We start from the raw sequence: 16,701 nt of genomic DNA, 5'->3' as shown, positions 1-16,701 counted from the left end.
TTACAGAGCCCTGGTTTGAGGTTTTCTTTTTTTTGTCTTTCTGACTTACTTCACTCTGTATAATAGGCTATAGGTTCATCCACCTCATTAGAACTGACTCAAATGCATTCCTTTTTATGGCTGAGTGATATTCCATTGTATACATGTACCACAGTTTCTTATTTATCTGTTGATGGACATCTGAGTTGCTTTCATGTCCTAGCTATTGTAAGTAGAGAAGAACCCTGTTTTTGTAAAGTATATGTGTCAGTATACTTGTGTAAATTTAAAATGTGGAATATTCAACAATATGTTAACAGTGGTTATCTTTGTTTTAATTTTTGTTGTGTCTGACTTTATAATGACCTGTATTTCTTTCCTTACCAGAAAAAGAAACAAAAATAAAGAATAAAATACAAAAGTTTCAGTTGGTGGAGGAAATTCCTATGTTTTGGGGACTTTGCATAGAGTGATAAGTTTTCTTCTTTGCTTTTTTAAACTTTTAATTAATGTCACGCTGTTCCCTCCAGCCTGTGCTCCCTCTGAGTCCCAACCTTTTCTCAGATAGTGGTAAGATTATAAGATGTTCAGGAGGTCAGAAGTTCTATACATCATCTTAAACCCAAGGCCAATAACAAAAGGCATCTTGCTCATTTACCAAACAAACAAAGAATGTGACTTTATCCATATCTGACAGAGATGATCAGGGGCTTTTGTCCTTGCCTTTGGAGGACCAGGTTGCTCTGGACTCTTTTGTCCCTGCTGCTCATTTGGCTGTGGTTCGTTATGCATCCCTCCCTCCTGGCTTTCCTGGTGACTGTGACTGGCCTGGAGATAGGGACTGAAAGGAACATTAGTAGCATGTAAGATTTCTTCTTGCCCATCTGTGAGTCTCCTGATTTAGAATCATGGTAGCCTTCAGTACACAGGGTTCTTCTGGGGAGAAACTGAGCCCTTTTCTGTGCCACCCGAGCCAGCCTCCAGGAAGGAAGACCCCTCATTGACTTGGAGTTAGAAGTAGTCAACTGCCAACTGTTTCTGTTCCTGGATTTCCTTGGAGATACCATCCAGTAAATTCAAATGACTTCTTTTTCTCTGGCATCTTCGTTTGCTGGTTAAAGATGAGGGACTAAGAAATAGGCTCTGCATCGGTGTGCGATGAGGGGACTCTCCAACTTCTGTAGGCTTTGTCTATAATGATCATTTCAATTCATTATTTTTGAAAACATTTGCCTGGGATTTTTAAGAAAAGAGAGTAGAGTAGGATGGGTATGGAGAAACCATAGTAAAACTGTGTTGCAAGGGCTTGTTGACTAAGGTTAGTTGTGGGGCTGTGGATGTAAAGTACCAGGTGGAACAGCTCTGTTTCTCAGAGGGTGGAGTTATTAAAAAAAAAAAGCGAAAACAATGGAGGGGCCTGAGCTAATGACAGGGCTCTGGAAGCCCTCTCTCTGATCAATGCTGTTTTGATCAGAGTGTGTTTGAAAGTGCTTTTGCCTGACAAGTACAATTTGCTTTCATGGGTGGTTGAATCTTAATGCTTAGATATTTCTGTGCTTTTAAAAAGAGGTAAGAAACTTCATGAAGAAATCTCATTATAGTGATGTATAGGATTACACTTTGAAAGCATATGAAGATTGTGATCTGGAATACTGGCATATTCAATATATTTTCTTTTATATGTTGATTATGAAGAGATTCTGTCCATCTATTCAGAAGTTCAAGGTATAGTATAAGTTGAGTACAGTATCTATTTCAACCCATTATGAAGATTCCATTTTGTTTTGGGCTTGCTCAGCACTGGATGTAGATAGGAGATGATAAATCTCTGTCTCCTGAGATTCCTTAATGCTTGGTGTGCTTATATCAAGATCAGGGGATGGCTGTTTTCCTGCCAAATCTACTCTCTCCTAGCTGGGAGTTTATAAAGTCACATTTTGAAAATGTATATGCTAGGCAATAACTATTTGTTGGAACATTCTGGGCATTGTCTTACTTTGTACCTTGGCCTGAGATAACTGGAGGTCCCTTTTCTTCACTTTAGATCTTTATTAATATCACCTTCTCAATGAACCTCATCCCAGGGCACCCTAGCCTGCTGCTGCTAAGTCACTTCAGTCGTGTCTGACTCTGTGCGACCCCACAGACGGCAGCCCACCAGGCTCCCCCGTCCCTGGGATTCTCCAGGCAAGAACACTGGAGTGGGTTGCCATTTCCTTCTCCAATGCATGAAAGTGAAAAGTGAAAGTGAAGTCATTCAGTCATGTCCGACTCTTAGCGACCCCATAGACTGCAGCCCACCAGGCTCCTCCATCCATGGAATTTTCCAGGCAAGAGTACTGGAGTGGGGTGCCATTGCCTTCTCCAAGCCTTCTATTCATCCTTATCTAATTATTGGCTCTTTTTATCTCCTTGCACTAAAATGCAAGTGCCATGGGGGCTGGGATTTTTGTCTGCTTGGTTCAGTGCTGAATCCTTAGAGATTAGTATAGTGCCTGGGACACAAACAGGATTTTATTAGTTGAATGACAATAATTAATTGAATTGGTAAAATTGTACATATGTCACTTTTATTTGGGCATAATTTGTCTGTTTGCAAATACTCTAGACCCCAATTTGAATTGTGTCAAGGGTCATAGACTTTAAGATTGAGCATCTATGAGTCTGTGAATATATAGGGATGTGACACAGGAAGGGCCCACAGGCCTGCTGTGAGGAGTGCAGGGTGTCATTGTGGTCAGGAGACTCTTCTCAGTTCTGTGAACCAGTTTCATGGTTGCCCCTGTGTGGAGCCACTGATGCAAAGTGGACCAAGTACCTTAAGGATACCCTGTTACCAGCCTCAGACGCCTGAACTCAGTCCCAGACTTTTCTGACTTTCTTTGACCCCTGTTTTAACTCTGATCATACGGCCAAGGTCATTTGTGGTAGGAAGCTTGAAAGTGGGACCCGTATTCTCTGGCTGTTGACCTCTGTTTTGAAAAGCCAAATCCTGCACATTCCTTGGGTTCACCTACTGGTTGAATTTATGTAACTAATTTCATGTTTTATTCCTCCAAGCAAGCAGAAATCTGTCTAAGCTTGGTTTCTACAATACTTGACTTTTGCTACCCTTTAATTATATCTTAGTGGGTTTGGGTAGGAATCAGGCTCTTAAGAACATCTGGAATGTTTTTTGAGGTTGAGTCTACTATTTTAAGGGTCACCAAAGGAACCTTCTGATTTTGATGTCCCTTTTCTTTAGTCTAACAATTTTAGCCAGCCTGAAATTTCTAGTCATCCTTTTGGATTGTGGCATAATTCCTGGAAGGTCTCTTTAAAACGAAAGTATGTTACCTTGGTGAGTAACACATTAATCTGGGAGTACTCATTGGCGTGGATTCGCTATGGAATTGCTAGTGAAGGGGCAGATAGATCCCTGGTAGGATGGCCACCAGAATGATGGAGGTGGGAAGATAGTGTTGGAGCCCGGGAACTGGGGCGTTGACTGGAGATGGCAGACATAGTAAATGATGCTGGAAGAAGTCATGACTTTGAAGGAACTTGATACATGGGAAGAAGGGGATTCAGGAAACAAATAAGAAAACATGAAGACAGGGATGTGGGCACCAAAAAAAAAAAAAAAAAAAAACAACTCTCGAAGGTTTGTGTTGGGATCTTCTACAGCCTGACCTGCAAGTTGATACATGCTTTTTTCTCTTTAAATGAAGAAGGATGAATAAATCCTAATCTTAGAAGATTCCCCAGTTGTGAGAATTGGCCCATTATGTTTGGGCTAACAATTTTATTTAGCTCCTTTCTCTTTCTAATTAATAATTGGCTTGGGCTTGGAAATGCATTGACTCCCAAGTCTTCTTATTTTCCCCCATGTCTTCTTTGGTGCAAGCTGAAAGTTGAATGCAGAGCTGTGCTGAGGAATTACCAAACCTAGACAAGGAGGCAGATAGATCAGCTTTGGAGTAATTTTAATGCTATACTTTTGTGAAGCCTTGCTGTATTTAACAGGCGTATTTAACATTCTTGCCCCCTCGATCCCCATCCCTGCTCATTTTGTAGATACTGAAGTCATTATGGCATTATTGTGTGATTAGTGCAGGGCAGAAGAGACAGAGCTCTTTGTACCAGGTCATGGGCTCTGGGAACAATCCTAGTCCTCTAACAGCCTCTACTGACCTATAAAAAGTGTTGTGAATCTTCTTACTGTCTGCCTTCCAAGAGATATGGGAGGAGAAATGACGTAATGTCTACTTAGACCTTCGAGCTTCTCGGAAGAACAGTCTACAGTAATATGATTTCTTAATGCATTTATTTGTGTTGTAATGGAGTATAATTGCATTTATCCCAATTTCTTTCTATACCTCTAAATCTGACAGTCTCGCACAGGGGAAGCAGTCTGGCTTTGGGAGTAAGAACTGGGTCTAGACTAGAATCCTCCAAAAGTACAAGTGTACTAGCTATAAAGTTATGAGGTTGAGGAAAGGAGGGTGGGAGAGGAAGGAGTGGGAGCTACAGGTGGTGATGCGGGGGAGGCAGTGGTTATAATTATCTTCAGAGTGTTTATAACATTTTAAAATCCTATTATTTTACTAAAGATCAACATGTCAATATATTTTAAAATATACCTATTTGTTTTAATTTACAATATTGCATACTGGACAACTTATATGCAATATTGATCCTGCCATCATTCTCTGTGCTCATAGGCTCTTTGATTGAGCCTCCTCCAAGATTTACCTTATTATGTTCCTCGGGTCACAGTTTGGTTGTTGAATAACTAATTTCTGAGTCTGATATGGTAGTTCTCTACAAATACCAACACGTTTATAGATTCAGTTGTAAGAGGCCTAGTAAGTTACTAAATAATCCTTTTTCTTTGTTCTGTAGAAAAAGGAATAACAAGTGTTTTTTTTTAATTGAAATAATCAATTAAACAAAATCAAATAACCGATTGAACAGTGGATTTTTTGAGTAGCTTTTTGAGCAGTATTACAATTGAGTTGGCTTTCTAGTAAGTCGTGAAAAGAGAAATTAAAACAAAAGATGAAAAGCTGAGGAAGTATACATAAGCATCATCCCTGACATTCCATAAATATGTCAGTTTAGGTTACCCTTATCGTTATTGGACAGTTTTGTTGTGGAATTTTCTGGTTGTGATTGGTTCTTTAGCACTTCTAATCCAGTGTTTTATAAGGAGGTCAGCCTTATATAAAGAATTTTAAGCAACTGTTGAGTTAACCAGGAAAGAAAACAGTATGTATATCTTCTCTTTCAGAGAGGTGACAGTATACACTCTTTAATAGCAACTGATTTGTATTTTTGGAGCAATAATACTGATCATATTACTTTCTATGGAGGGAAGAAAAGCATTACAACAATTTTTATTTGTTAAATTATAGAATATAATGCAGAGAGCGTATCCTGTCACTCAAAATGTGGCATGAAAAAAATAAATTTCTACCAAATAGTGTTGCACACCAGGGACATATGAAAAAAGTCATTTTTTCTCTCAAAGTGAGAAGAACATCTTGTGTAAAGAAATGATATAAAATACTAGGGAACTGTTCTTTAGACAAAAATAATCTTTTACTAAAAAGTGTTGACTTGGAGATATAGTTCATGTCAGGTTACTTTGTGGATGATCTTAATACAACCACATTTTTATTGGAGGAGGTCATTGAGAGCAGTGACTACCAGTTGACCTGAGAGCTAGACTCTGGCAATTGGAGGTTCCTCTTCCCCTCCCCATCCTTGAAATGTACAATCTGCCCATCAATCCCACAGCAGGAACTATTTTTACGGACACAGCCTTGAGTGAACAATGTGTTGTTGAGATCATGTGTCACAGAAGCCAGTTAAGGCCTCTACATAAACTTTAAAGATTCTGGTGGGCAGGTGTGGAGATACACCTGTCTTGTGGCTGCCCAAGGCAAGCCTTGTAAGTAGGTTCCCTTGCTTATTGAACCTGCCACCCACCCATCTGGAGTGGGCTGCATCTTCTTCAGTCTCCCCTTGTTCTCTGTATATGGGGGCCAGTTTCAGGTTTCACCCAGGAAAGTTCCCAAGGTTGTGAACCGATAATTTTCTGTTCTTGACAACTAACTAAAATTTTAATGAGCATTTCTGAATGTTAAACATGTTGTACCATTTTAGGCCCTTATATAAAACAGTTATGAGTTTTTGCAATTGTGTCTGAATATAGCTAAGGCATACATACTTTAAAAAGTTGAAAAATATCCACTTATGTTAATCTGTTGTTAAATTGTGATGTTTTATTTGAATTTGTTTCAGAATCGAAGCAAACGTTTGGAGAAGGTCCATGTGGTTATTGGACACAAATCCTGTGATTTGGATTCTCTCATTTCTGCCTTCACATATGCTTACTTTCTAGACAAGGTGAGTGGAAAGAAGGTCATGTATTTTTTAAGAAATTACTTATGTATTTTTTATTTTCAGCTGTGCTGGTCTTTCTCTAGTTGCAGGGAGCAGGGGCTCCTCTAGTTGCGGTGCGTGGGCTTCTTACTGTGCTGGCTTCTCTTGTTGAGGAGCACAGGCTCTAGGGTACTTGGGCTTCAGTAGTTGTAGCTCCTGGACTCTAGAGAACAGGCTTAATAGTTGTGGTGCACGGGCTTAGTTGCTCCATGGTATCTTCCCAGATCAGGGATTGAACCTCTGTCTCCTGCACTGGTGGGTGGATTCTTTGCTACTGAGCCACCAGGGAACCCCAAGATTATGCTTTTTATATTTGGATTATGATGTAACTTTTATAAACAGATGTTTTCCAGAAAAACAAGGAAGCTACTAACTTAATTTTTCATGTTCTGGTTTATTGTTGCAAAGAATAATGTATTATAATTAATTAATCAACAAATATTTATTGGTCACTTACTACATGTTAGGCATTGTTCTAATTATTTCTTACTGAGTCTCTGCATAAATATTTATTTCAATAGGATCGATTTTTTTCAAATAAAAAGTTTAAAAATGTTATAATTGTTGATTACTTTTGTGGAAATTCAGAGAACTGACAAAAGTAAGTGTCAGAATTTCTTGTTTGCCTTTGTCATTCTTGTTGGATAATCTTGCCTTTGGGAGTAGAAAAATATGTGCAAAATAATCTGTGAAGATTACATGAAGTATAGAGCACACTGGCTGAAATTTTCAGTAATAGAGGTGTTACCTTCCACATCTGTATTCTGTTTTTGCCTCTTAGCCTGACTTTGTACAGCAAGGTCATTCTCAGTTAACAATAATCTCCCTTGAGTCAGAGTCTTCGTACTCTGTGAAGCCATACTATAACATGCCAGTGGAGGTGGAAAAGACCTTTCTTTAAGTAAATTGTTTAAAAATATCCATTCCATAAATTCATCAACCCATATTGAAGCATCACTTTAAAGCCTAAAAAAGTATATTATGAGTGTCTTGGTACTATGTCTAATTTGACACAATTTTTAGTTTTCTGGAGTGCAATTTGTTTTACTCCAATTTTGTTTGGATCCTTGACTCTGATGGTGTGCATAGCTGATCTACAATGATTTACATTCCCATGAAACCTAGCCTTCCAGAATGAGCCGTAGGTGGCAAGAATGACTTTAGGGCAGCAGCTGACGAAGTGCCAGGTAAAATATTCCGATTTTGAGATATGACTTTCTAATCATATTTATCTTAAAATTTGCTAAACTTTACAAGGGAGATTAATTGGTATGAAGAGAGAAATGTGCCTGTGTCAAGATATGCATTTAAATACTAATCTTATTAACGGGATTTTTTTTCTTATTTATTTTGTATTGACGTATAGTTAATTTTCAGTATTGTGTTCAAGAGTAGAGCAAAGTGATTCAGTTACTTTGCTGTACACTTGATTTTCAGATTCTTTTCCATTATGTCACAAGATATTAAGTATAATTCCCTGTGCTATGCAGTAGGTCCTTGTTGACTACCTATTATATATATATATTAATATGTATCTGTTAATCCAAAACTCCTAATTTATCTCCCCCAAGTCCTGCCCACCCTTAAGTGGGTTTTTTGACTTCTAGGAAAAAAGCATTGCTTGTCTTGAGAACATTAGAGTTGCCTGAACCAGACTGATTTTTAGACTGATCATGGCATGGATTCTTTTTTTTTTTTCCTTAATGGGATCGGAGAGGTTGCTTTAGGTTGTAGAGTTGTTGCTCAAAATCTCACAACTTTGTCCAGAGGAAAGTTTTTTTCTCATTTTCTATGCCACAGTGAACCACTGATACCCTTGTGCAGTCATTAGAATGCGTGTGTGCACACACATACACCTACCCACTAACTCCCCCCACACATAGAATCCTTCGCAGGGACAGATCTTAAGTCTTCAAGGAACTACAGTTTATACCTACTTAAAGGAGGAAAAGTTTTCCTAAATTCATCCTTCTGTCTATGAAATGAACATGTCAGATTACCATGTCATGGACTCTTCGGAAGTCATATAATAATAATGACAGCACTGCCACTAACTTTGATGTCTTGAATGAATATAATAACATCCAGCAAAAGGAGTGGGCAAAGTAGTTGTCATAGTACAATAAGGAGATGTGTGGCCTCTTTCCTCCTTCCAAGACTCACGACTAAGCATGGGGACAAATATGGAATTACTGAAGGGTCACATACTGGGAGCTTGTTAAGCTCTGTGTCTTCCTCTTAATTTGCTGCACCCTGCTCCCATCACGGGTCTGCATCTTCATTTTAATTTTTCCTAAGAACCTGGCTACTCCCTCTCAAAGTATGAACACATAGAAGGACAGGGTTTGCAGCTTTGCATGTCTGACTCTGTTTAATTACTTTTCACTCTGGTAGGTAAGCCCCATTCTATGGAGGGGAAAACTGAGGCTCAGAGAGGAAAATGGCTTTCTCAAAGTCAGACAGAAGAGTCGGGTTAGTTTTTCTGACCCCCACTCCAGAATAGGTCCTGCCAGAACAGGCTCAGACTGCATAGCTCTTGACTTAAGTTTCAGTATCAGGAGTGCAGTATAACTCTCGCAATTAATAAGGAAAAACATCTTGTGCATAAACTGGTAATGATTATTACATGGTTGTGATTCTGTATTAGCCTGATAGGTGGGATAAAACCCATCTTGTTGGAATGTCTTTGTATACCATAGTAGTAGGTGATTCATTTATTTCACTCAACAAATATGTATTGTGCCAATATGTATTTGTGCCAATACAGATTGGCACAAATCTGTTTTGTGCCAGACCATTTTATGCACTTAGAAACATGAACAAAACTGACAAAAATCCCTGCTAGGAAGGGGAGATGGATGATAAAGATGTTAAGACTGTGTAATAAACACTGTGCTTGTGAAAGAGCTAGTGATGATATGAGAACAAAGGCCATTTAGTTTAGGCAAAAATCCAGTCTTTCCAAACCCCACATTCTCTCAGTGATATTTAGGGTTTATTGCTATAGAGTTATAGTAATTTTTTAAAGCACCTTCATTTTCAAAATTCTCATGGAAAAATAAGTTTATTATTGTGAATCTGAAATTCTCTAACGTCTACCCATCTCCAGTTTCCCCCATCATTACAGTTTTTTTTAAAAGAGGTTTGTTAACATAATATTTTTTTTAAGATATAAAACATTAATAGAAATCACAATCTGGTAGTCTGTGAGCCAAATCTCGAGTTTTCACTAACCTACACAGTATTTTTAATTAAAAGGTTTATTGTGACATTGTAACAATTAAACATCACAGATAACACCCCCACATCTAGATTTCTAGCTTCTCTTGAGTAATTGAAGGATTTGCCTATCCTGGAATGGAATTTTTTGCATGGAATCAATTGACTGGAGCTGAATGGGAGGCATCCCATATAGATGTGACATCTGGGTCTTTCTGTGTCAGTGAAGTTTTTACCTGGAGCTTCCCTGTTGGCTCAGCTGGTAAAGAAGCCACCTGCCAAAGAAGAAGACACAAGAGACACCAGTTTGATCTCTGGGTTAGGAAGCTCCCCTGGAGAAGGAAATGGCAACCCACTCCAGTATTCTTGCCTAGAAATTTCCATGGACAGGAGAGCCTGGCGGGCTATGGTCCACAGGGTCACAAAGAGTCGGACATGACAGAGCGCACACACGCACACACACACAGTCTTCCCCTGCCCTGTGGTCATCATTCTCATTTTTTGCTGATTCCGTAAAATGGGCAGATTTGTTTCCTATGAAGAAGAAAATGTATATATTTTAAAATTGTGGAGACGGTGAAATGAGACATAAAAAATTTCAAGAAAGGCAAGAGAAGTTTCATGTGGAGTAACAAGAGATTAACAAAAATTAGGGACCACTTAATCCATGGAAAATGCTCTGCTCATTGGGTTCATGAAAAACTGGTTATGAATGTAAAGTGGTTTAGCGAGACCAAAGGACCTTCATTCCCTTCCCAGTTACCCTCTGGCTTGAGAAAATGTAGTTGTATTTTATCCTCCTGCTGCTGTCAGTGATTCAGCCAACTTTTTTCTTGGTAGGTCAGCCCACCAGGGGTTCTCTGTTTGCCCGTGCTGAACATACCGAGAACTGAATTCAATTACTTCACTGAAACAAGGTTTATTTTAGAAGAGCTAAATATCTCTGAATCATCCCACATATTCCGAGATGAAATTAATCTGCATCAGCTAAATAATGAAGGGAAGTTATCTCTAACACTTGTTGGCAGCAACGTACTGGCAAGGTAAGGCTCTGGAAGGAGGTTTGATATTTTATAAAAGATTTTTCTGTGCCAGGTATTACCTTGTTCAGGTTTTTTGTGATTTGGAAAGATGTATTAAAGGCAGATGACATTTCGAAGAAAGGGAATGTGTTTTTTCTCTTATAGCAAAATTGCGCTTTGCCAAGCCTCTGTTTTCACTTTGGCGTTTCAGATATGACATCTTTGGGTGGAAAATACTTATAAAATAGACCAAAATTTTAATTTTAAATCATTTCAAACACTTTCTTATAGCAACGCAACAGTCCTTTATACTGATGCTGAAAATGTATAATGAAGATTGAAATTAACACTAAATAAAACTGAAAATTCTTAAGAAAGAAATCTTGGTGGTGAAATGGAAAATTATGTACATGGGCTAGGAAAGCCATTCAATCATTGGCTCCTTTAGTCATAGCATTTACTATAAAAGCAGGATGGATTCTATAAAGTTCATGTAATTTGAACTCCTTATTTTATGGACAAGAAATGTGAAACCCATTCGCAAATGACTTGCCCAAAGTAGCACATGCAGTTAATAGAAGAGTTTGGATGAGAACACAGATCTGTTTCCTTCAGTAAGTACTTAGGAGTTGCTAACTGGTGCATGGATCTACAGATATTATACATAAAGAGGAATAAGACAAATTTCCTGCCTTCACAGTTCTTACAACCCATCACAAAGAGTCCCATTTCAATAAGCTCTCTGTTGCTAGTGAGTGAAGAGTCCCCAGTTAAACATCTCAGCCCTCTGAGGTGATAGTTTTTTGCGACTTTGCCCATTTGCTAATCATTGATATGGCATTCACCCGTGGACATTGACCTTAGTATGCATGAAATAAAATGTACAAGTATCTGATTTTTTATCTAACTTTCTTAAGGAAGCATATTTAGGTATGAATACATTGTATTGTCAGTTGTGAAGTTCATTCAGTTATAAAGAGTTTGGAAAATGATCTGCCTCTGTAGGGTTGTTTTTATCCCTATGATACTCAAAACACTCAAAATTCTTTTGAATAATACTTATTAATTAGTTGTTAACTGGCTGAGAGTTATTCATAGGTTATTTGACTGACTTCCATTATCATTGTTCAGGTTGATCATGTGTTTGACTAAATTTATGTGTTAACTTTTTCAAACTAACTATAACATAAGGAGATACGGAAAGAAGCAATGCAAGATGCCAGAGAAGGGAACTATGAAATTTGTGTCAGTTAAGATTTTAGGAAGAGTTTTGTTACTGATTAAAATGGAAACATTTATTCTGGTTTTGAGACTGAAGTTGTGAAGCCTTGCTTTGGGATTGTTTATGAAATAGAATGTTTTTCAAAAATAAACTGCAATTTTCATTTCCTTCATTGCCATTTTTTGAGTTTTGGCAGACAGAATCAGGTCAGTTTTATCAACCTCTGTCTTCCTGCCTTTGATAAAAGCCAACTATATCTCATATAAAAAGAATGATGTAGAAATAAATAATCTAGAAGTATTTTTTTTCCAGCAACATAACTGAATGTGTAAGTTTTGGATCCAGATAGTTAAGAATTTAAATGTAAGTAGTCTACTTACTAGGGCTTCCCAGGTGGCTCAGTGGTAAAAAATCTACACACCAAGCAGGAGATGTGGGTTTGATCCCTGGGTTGGGAAGATCCCCTGGAGAAGGAAATGGCAACCCATGCCAGTTCTTGCCTGGAAAATGCCATGGACAGAAGAGCCTGGCTGGCTATAGTCCATAGGGTTGCAAAGCGTCAGATTAAATAACAATAGCAGCAGTAGCAGTCTTACTAGCTGTGTGGTCTTGGTCACTGTTATTTAATTTTATTTTTACACAATATTTAAAGGTTACAATCCATTTACAGTTTTTACAAAGTATTGGCCATATTCCCTGTGTTTGTAATGGTCACAGTTCTTAACCTTTTCGTGCCTTTTTTTCCCACCTACAAAAATAAGAATCTTAATAGAACCCATTGAGTAGAGTCAGTTTATAGTATAAAATGTAATAATATTGAGAAAGTATTTATTACAGTGTCCAGCCTGTAGTGGAAACTCAGTAAATGTTAGCTATAGCAATGATTACTATTGTTGTTATTATTATTTTCCAACAGCCAAACAAGAGATGGAAGTGCTAAGGTGTGAAGGTCTTCAAGGACTTTTGGGGATGTAATTAATTAAAATGAAATGTGAAAACACATAAAGAATAAGTCATGTGAACTCATTTTTGGTTATTAAGAGGAAGTCATTTGTGTGGAAACAGAGATTAAATCATTCCAGAAAGTAAGAAAATATGCCCTCTTTCTCCTCCTCTCCTCCATTTGCTTTCCAGTGAGGACAAAACTTTAGAATCAGCAGTTGTCAAGGTCATTAATCCGGTGGAGCAGGGCGACGCCGGCTTAGAGTTCCGAGAGTCTTCGTCGTCTCTGGTGGTGAAAGAGATCCTCCAGGAGGCTCCCGAGCTCATCACCGAGCAGCTGGCTCATCTGCTCAGAGGTGAGAGATGACTCTTTCCATTAAATACTGGAAGGCTTAATGGAGTGTCTCTAGACTCACTCATGCATAAAGAGTGTGATCCATTCTTGGGTTAACAGTCCCTTTCAAGACCACGGGAAGCTTCAGCAGAAAGGCAGGGAGTAAAGAGTTTGTTAAAGAGTAGCATTATATTGAATATTAAAAATGTACATTTAGAAATAGGCATGAAGGATCTTTGCTGTTTCACTAGACAGGAATATTAAATGTTTCCACTCCACAACAGCATGGATATGGGCTGGAATTCCACATTCCTTCATTGAAATGTCTCCTGGTACTGATTCATGCTCGTTTATATAATACTACGTGGATGGCAAAGTCACCTACCCTCCTTTTGATGATACTGTGCAGGACTTTTATGGTTAAACTGCCACTTCTTTCTCTCCCCATCAGGTAGTGTTTTCCATCTTCACCCAGTTAGCTTTAAGCACTGTGTTCTCAGCACCCTGTCATCAATTACCCTCCTCATCTCTTTCCTCATCTCTTTTTCATCTTCCTCAGTGGGGTCTATTACTTCTAAACAGTGGTTTATAAGCTGGAAATTGTCCATTGACTTTGGTGCCACAAAATTACCACAAAAATTCCATATTGTCTCATGTAGGACAGTCTGGGGTTTTATATAAAGCTGTTTTTCCTCCTTTCAACAATCCATCTTGAACATGATAGACTAAGTTTTTCTCAGGAGTATTTGACACAGGGAGTGAAAAACAGTGATTAACAGGCTGAAACAACTAAAAAAAGAAAGAGAAGTCCAAGAATATGGTGACAACTCCTTTAAGGCTTTCCCCCCCCTTTTTCCTTTGCTTCCTCTGCCTCTACCAGAATTTGGAGGGAAAAGGATCCAGGACTTCTATAGTTCCTATAAATGTCTTAGAACCAATGGCCCCAGTCAACCTGTTTTAAATACTTTTCTGGCTATGGACATCTGTAAAACTGTTCTCTGGGAAACTGTGCCTTCAACTAAACTAAGTAACCACAATCATTTATCTCTGACAGAACAGAAGGGAAATAAAGGCAACTGGGGATCTTGGCCAAAAGGGAAGTTGTTTGACAGTGCAAATATGTGGTGCAGGCAAACACTAGAGAATATGTTTTTAAATTATTTTGAAACTAAGAAGTTTTGTTTATTGTTCAAAAAGATACATGTGTCATTTAGTAGGGAAAAATGTATTCAATTAACAGTTCAGCATGATTTTCCATAAGTAATAAGGTAATATCAAACTGTAGTACTTGGAACAAAGATATGACTTTGTTGCTGATGATGACAATGATAACGATGATAATAATGGTGACATTCAGATTTAGGGAATTAGAATCTTGTGGCTCAGATGGTAAAGAATCTGCCTGCAATGCAGGAGACACAGGTTCGATCCTTGGGTCAGGAAGATCCTCTGGAGAAGGGAACAGCTACCCACTCTACTATTCTTGTCCGGAGAATTTCACAGACAGAGAAGTGTGGCGGGCTACAGTCTGTGGGGTTGCCAAGAATTGGACGTGACATGTCCAACTGACATGAGGAACCAAGCCTTTGATGGATATTACACTTTAGATGCTTCTTGTTAGTTACCTTAGTTTTAGTTTGCAGAGTTGCCAAGAATTAGAACTATGGTAAAGGACCTTGTTTTTTTTTTTCATCATCAGAGATTTTTCGTAACTTTGGGTTTGAAGGGGCCTTGGGAAGCTGGCAGAATAAGACTGTCACTTCCTTGTTGCTTGGAAATTGGAATTTGGAAAGACACAGTCCCTTTCCCTGTGAAGACTGCCAGCACAGACACTGTCATGAGAAAGCCAAGGTTGCTGAAGCCTGGCGGTAGAAGACATGGGTGGTTTAACATAGTAGAAAGAGAGCTCTGGAGACCTTTGACTGAAGTGTGGCACGTGCTTATGCGTGTATACATTATGTGGAGGGGAGGTGGAGCATTTTGGAATAGTTTGGTCAAGATGAACTGAAGAATGATGATCCCATGAGTTTGACTTTAAAAGGGTAGCTTAAGTGTTTGGAGCAAGAAGGGCAGTGGCCACTTTTTAAAAGCTCCTGACTTTAATAAATATAGGAAAGGAATCAAGTTGAATTTTGCTATACTCACTAAACTGAAAATTAGATTTTATGGCTTTCTAATCATGTATTAACACCAAACCTAAAGGAGTGTTTTAAAGGGAAGTCTTTTTTATATGCCTATACATAATTTTAGGATTCATTATTTTCATAATGTAATTCTTTCTAAAGTGTTTTCTGTAGAAACAGCTATGATTTATTTTGCATTTTGGGGTGTTCAAGATGATCATTAATTTGACACACATTTCTAGACCATTTATTATGCATTCTTCTAGGTCTTGAAGGGGTGCAAATTTCTACACACACTTTTGCCATAAAGAATTTTGAAAAATGTCTGTTTCCAGATGTCATGATGTTAAATATTTAGTTAAGATTTGACTTGCTATACACTGAAGCAAATACATCGCTGGTTTGGAGACTTGCATGTCATCCATGCCTTCTTAGGGACAGCATGTTTGTATAATATTAGAGGTCCTTTTCTACTGTTTTCATGAGAAAAGTGCCGAGTAACCAAAATATTTTTGCAAACTCTTAAAGTAATCATGAGGCAAAAAAAAAAAAAAAATTTAGTCAAGACTTGAAATAGTCCTTGAAAGCATCGTAATTGGACCTCTATGGAAGATATGTTATTATAAACTTTGTGCTAAAAAACCTGAATATACTCCGAACTAAGTACTTTGTCAGTCTAACTGTTCTTTGCCTTTTGTTCTCATGGTCATACCCTAAAATCCATCATGCTGAGGCTGGTGTGCTGTAAATGGATTTCTTGAGCCAAGATATTGATCCTCTCAGTCCTTGGAGAAGACCTTTAGTATGCCTCTTAGCCTGGTATACTGAAAAAAAAAAACACAAAAAACCCTGTGATTTTCAGTGTATTCCTTAATGTGCAAAAAGGTTGGGCCTATTCTTTTTTAGTATTTCTTGTTAGTTCCTTCTCTTCTGCTCAACTTCTAAGTATTGCAGTACCCTAGAACTTTGTCCTGGGGGCATTTTTTATCTGTACAGTACTTAGATTGCCTCATTTAGTTCCAAAATCTCACATGTGACACACAGGCTGTGACTCCTGTATCTCTAACCATGACCTCTCTTTAGAAGAGCAGGTTCATTTCCAGTGCCCATTTAACATCTTCACTTGCACGTCTAATTAGCACCACTACTTCAACAGGGCTATCATGGAACCCTTTGGTTCCCTGTACCTCCAAACCTACTTTTATCCCAGTTCCCTAATAGTAGTAAAAGGTACTGACAGCCACCCAATTACTCAAGCCATTCAAGCTAAAAGTGATGCTTGATTCTTTCTTTTACCTTTCCTCCCTCACTGATGCTTTGACAAGTCCTGCTGACTCTACATCTAAAACATAACCTGCATCCATCTACTTTTCTCATGATAACTACTAGTATTTCAATCCAAGTTACTCTCTTTGACTAATGCCATAGCTG

At 38.3% G+C, this 16,701-nt stretch overlaps 1 protein-coding gene across 7 annotated transcripts in view; it reads left to right on the top strand.

Annotated features, from left to right (window-relative positions):
- Positions 1 to 16,701, top strand: part of PRUNE2 (prune homolog 2 with BCH domain) — a 295,098-nt gene that overhangs the window by 47,002 nt on the left and 231,395 nt on the right. For 6 of the 7 annotated variants that reach the window (XM_086415566.1, XM_086415569.1, XM_086415568.1 and 3 more), the window contains exons 2-4: positions 6,268 to 6,372; positions 10,468 to 10,670; positions 13,006 to 13,169. In XM_086415566.1, the coding sequence (XP_086271692.1) occupies positions 6,268 to 6,372; positions 10,468 to 10,670; positions 13,006 to 13,169 (472 nt within the window). Of the gene's footprint in view, positions 1 to 6,267; positions 6,373 to 10,467; positions 10,671 to 13,005; positions 13,170 to 16,701 lie in introns of those variants that run through there. The other variant, XM_086415572.1, reaches the window with a different exon arrangement.

The sequence above is a fragment of the Bos grunniens genome, chromosome 8 (assembly GCF_055505025.1).
Source record: "Bos grunniens cultivar Pamir isolate PY7600 chromosome 8, Bosgru_T2T1.0, whole genome shotgun sequence".
In the NCBI taxonomy this organism is placed as follows: Eukaryota; Metazoa; Chordata; class Mammalia; order Artiodactyla; family Bovidae; genus Bos; species Bos grunniens.
This window is presented reverse-complemented; position numbering and strand designations above follow the sequence as displayed.